The sequence below is a fragment of the Dendrobates tinctorius genome, unplaced genomic scaffold (genome assembly GCF_039654945.1).
Source record: "Dendrobates tinctorius isolate UK_male_01 unplaced genomic scaffold, ASM3965494v1 ptg000196l, whole genome shotgun sequence".
NCBI lineage: Eukaryota > Metazoa > Chordata > Amphibia > Anura > Dendrobatidae > Dendrobates > Dendrobates tinctorius.
The window spans coordinates 13079664-13083131 of NW_027361863.1; the positions used below are offsets into that span (position 1 = coordinate 13079664).

The window sequence follows — 3468 nt, forward strand, 5'->3', positions numbered from 1 at the left end:
ATCAATGTTAAATATTGTATCAGTTATTTTGTATATTTTTAGAACTTGGTGTAAGTTATGTAAGTTTTATCATGAAATGTAATTGTTAAGACTTTATGATCATTAAAACCATCATGGTGTCTTGCTTGCTTTCAATCCCGGGAGTCATTGTACAATTAGTAGTAAAGTGAAATCTCTGGGGCATATTTCTATTACATAAATATTCCATATATTCCAGATTTTTTTCTCATTGTCATTAAGCTAATCAATACTTTAAGATACTTCTTGATGAAAGACAATTTCAATTTCTGTTCAGTGTTGTTAAATGGACACAGTAAACTTTACCGTCACTGAGTTTGTTCTCCTCGGTTTCCATGAGCTTCCAGACTTCCAGTTGGTTTTCTTTTTCATATTTCTGGTCATTTATGCTGCAACATTGATTGGAAATTCATTAACAATTGGTCTATTTTGCTTTGATCAGCATTTCCACACTCCCATGTATATACTCCTGTGTAACATGTCAGTATTGGATATGTCCTTCACCTCAATGATTCTACCAAAGTTATTGGACATCTTTCTAACTGGGAACAATGTCATCTCCTTCCATGGTTGTATCGCTCAGGTTTTCTTTTTTGTGGTGTTAATGGTGTCGGAATACCTAATCTTGGCTGCCATGGCTTACGATCGTTACGTGGCCATCTGTCATCCCTTACGTTACTCTTATTTCATGAGCCTATCATTTTGCTTCGGGTTGGTATGGACATCTTGGAGTATAGGAGTTTTTGATGGCATTCTTTACGCCTTTCTAATTTCATCCTGTACCTTTTGTAAGTCAAATGAAATAGACCATCTCTTCTGTGATATGAAACCTCTAATGATGCTGTCTTGTAGTGAGACCAAAACTATAGAGATGGCAATACTTGGCCCGAGTGCCATCATTGGCTTTGTTTCCTCGATAATGACCTTGGTGTCCTACATCTATATCATCTCTACAATCTTGAAGATTAACTCTAAAGAAGGAAGACACAAAACCTTCTCCACCTGCTCCTCACACCTCACAGTCATCCTCTTGTTTTACGGAACGGTCCTCAGCATGTACATGAGACCAAAGTCCAGCTATTCCATGGACCAGGACAAAGTGTTTGCCATATTGTATGCCGGAGTCATTCCAATGCTCAACCCTCTCATTTACAGCTTGAAAAATAAGGAGGTGAAAAAAGCTCTTTGCAGAATAAAGAAACACCTGCTTAGATATCCAGAATCCATAAGCTTTTTATGATGGAACAGCTGCCATTGTACTACAGATGCAAAGTGGGTTTTACTTTCCTTTAGCACAGTCTATTTGCACAAATTTCAAAATTTCCCTTTAATGCTTGAAAAAAGCCAAAAACATTTATCATCTATCCATTGAAGAGGTAATAAATGTTCGAATGCTCAGAGATTCACCGGTGGCACCCCTAAGACTAGATCTGTGGTCACGCAGTAAAATGACAAGTAATTGCAGTAGTGGTGAGGTCTGACTCTCCATTTCATGTTTATGGGACTGTTTCCATCTGCGCCATGGACATTGAATGGAGCAGCAGTGTAGATGCCTTGCTTCCAAATCATGTAATCTTCTCTGTGAGAAGGATTGATGGGTTTAGGACTCTCGTTGTGGAGCTTGGTGAGTTACCAGCGGTGGAGACTCTCAGGAATTATACATTTATGACTTTTTCACTGAGTATGTAAAAACTTTTTTCCAAAGAAACAATGGTCCGGCTCAACAAATGTATTTTAAAATTTCTTAAATGCTGTATTCCTAAATGTTTAAAATTAATACAGAAATATCATAAAAACATTCCTACTGCCAAAGCGTTTCTGGCACCATATCATATCATACAACATGGGTAAGGGCACTTGATGCCAGAAACGCATTGGTGGTTAGGATTTTTTATGATTTACTGTGCTTGTTTTTCTTTTTTTTAATAAGTTTTTATTGAACTTTAAAAAAAATACAATAAGATCAATAAGATAAAAACACAACAAAACATAAAGCACTTAATACAGTGAAAGTGTGCCTATAGAAAAAAAAACCCTCCCTTTCCCACTGTGGGATCACAAAGGAGTACCCTAAAGCGAACAAGGGTTCACTGTTTGCAAATAAAGGTCCAAAATCTCCTTGACTTTCCATCTAGGAATTTTTCATTTTTATCACTTAAAAGAAGATAATAATATAATGATATAATGACATTTTCTAATAATAATTGAGGCCATGTCAAAGTTAATGGATCAAGGCCCGGGGTATTTAGCCATGGGGTCCATAAAGCCTCAAATTTATGTGGAATACCGCTCCTTTGAAATTCAAATCTTACAAGATGGAGCATAGGGTCAATTTTGATAATACTTAATTCATTGTAAGAGGTGTTTCATCTTTGCAATGTAAGGCAAATTGTCTCATCGGAGAGAAGAAGAGGACTAGAACTCCAATGACAACTATTAGAAGCTAGAGTTCTAGTCCTCTTCCTCTCTGAGGAGACAATTTGCATATTTAATTTTGCAGAAGAGCACCTATAGCTTATAAATCTCCTCACTCTGACATGCTAGCCTTGGCTTGTCACTCTCCACAAGGAGAAAGGTTACTCCTTAGACCTCAATGTAAGGCAATACATTTTCTAGCTAGATAGAGCAATCTTAGTTATGAAAGATATCTGATAGTTTTTCTTAGCTAGCGATTCCCCAATATAACCTAGTAGTAAAGTAATCATGTTAGAGGAAATAGTGTAATGCAACACTGAGAAAAGTAGGTTCAATACTAGTGATGAGCGAACGTGCTCGCCACTACTCGTTACTCGCCCGAGTATCACTGTACTCTGTATACTCGGCAAGCACCGAGCATTTCCAGGATTACTCGATGGGAACTCGGGTCTCCACCCAGCATTTTTGGTGGACTATAGAGACCCAATCACGATGCTGGGATTGTCTGCCAGGCTATGAAACACCGCAGCCATCTTGGTTGTGGTCGTGCAGTGATTGGCTGGCTGCACAGCAGAATCGGGTATAAGAGACCGGACAACGCCCTGCTTGGCACATTCAGCTCTGGATTGAGAGAGTGTAGGGAGAGCGGCTGCCTTGATAGAGTCATAATTGGGGATTTATTAGTCAGTGTGGGGTCTACCATCTTAAATACTCAAATCCAGCTAAACCAACAGTCCTTCTAAGGGCTAATTCCAGAGTATATAGGTTCCAGTGTTAGGCAGGCAGGGTAGTGTACGTCACTCTATGCACATCAGTGCAAGGCATGCAGGCACTGTATGTGTGTATATAGATCATTGCATACATCAAGACGGTCCATTCCCTTCTTGCGTTCTGGTGCTGCTGCTGCTACCTGCGGGATATATTAGCCATATATAGCTAGCCCCAGGTGTAATTGGAATACAGGCCACACATTTTTTGGTGTGGTATCTCCGTGTCAGCTCATATCTGTGCATGCTCAAAGTTTGGCCAGTTTAC

General features: G+C 39.1%; 1 protein-coding gene across 1 annotated transcript; it reads left to right on the forward strand.

Moving 5' to 3' along the window:
• The first annotated feature begins 304 nt into the window (after positions 1-304).
• On the forward strand, positions 305-1258 carry LOC141056086 (olfactory receptor 9G19-like). Its single transcript, XM_073552745.1, has one exon. It carries the CDS (start codon positions 305-307, stop codon positions 1256-1258), a length of 954 nt encoding a protein of 317 aa, XP_073408846.1.
• Positions 1259-3468: the final 2210 nt, after the last annotated feature.

Excerpts from the sequence above, each read along its gene's own strand:
- LOC141056086 (XM_073552745.1), top strand. The coding sequence starts at position 305 with ATGGACACAGTAAACTTTACCGTCACTGAGTTTGTTCTCCTCGGTTTC.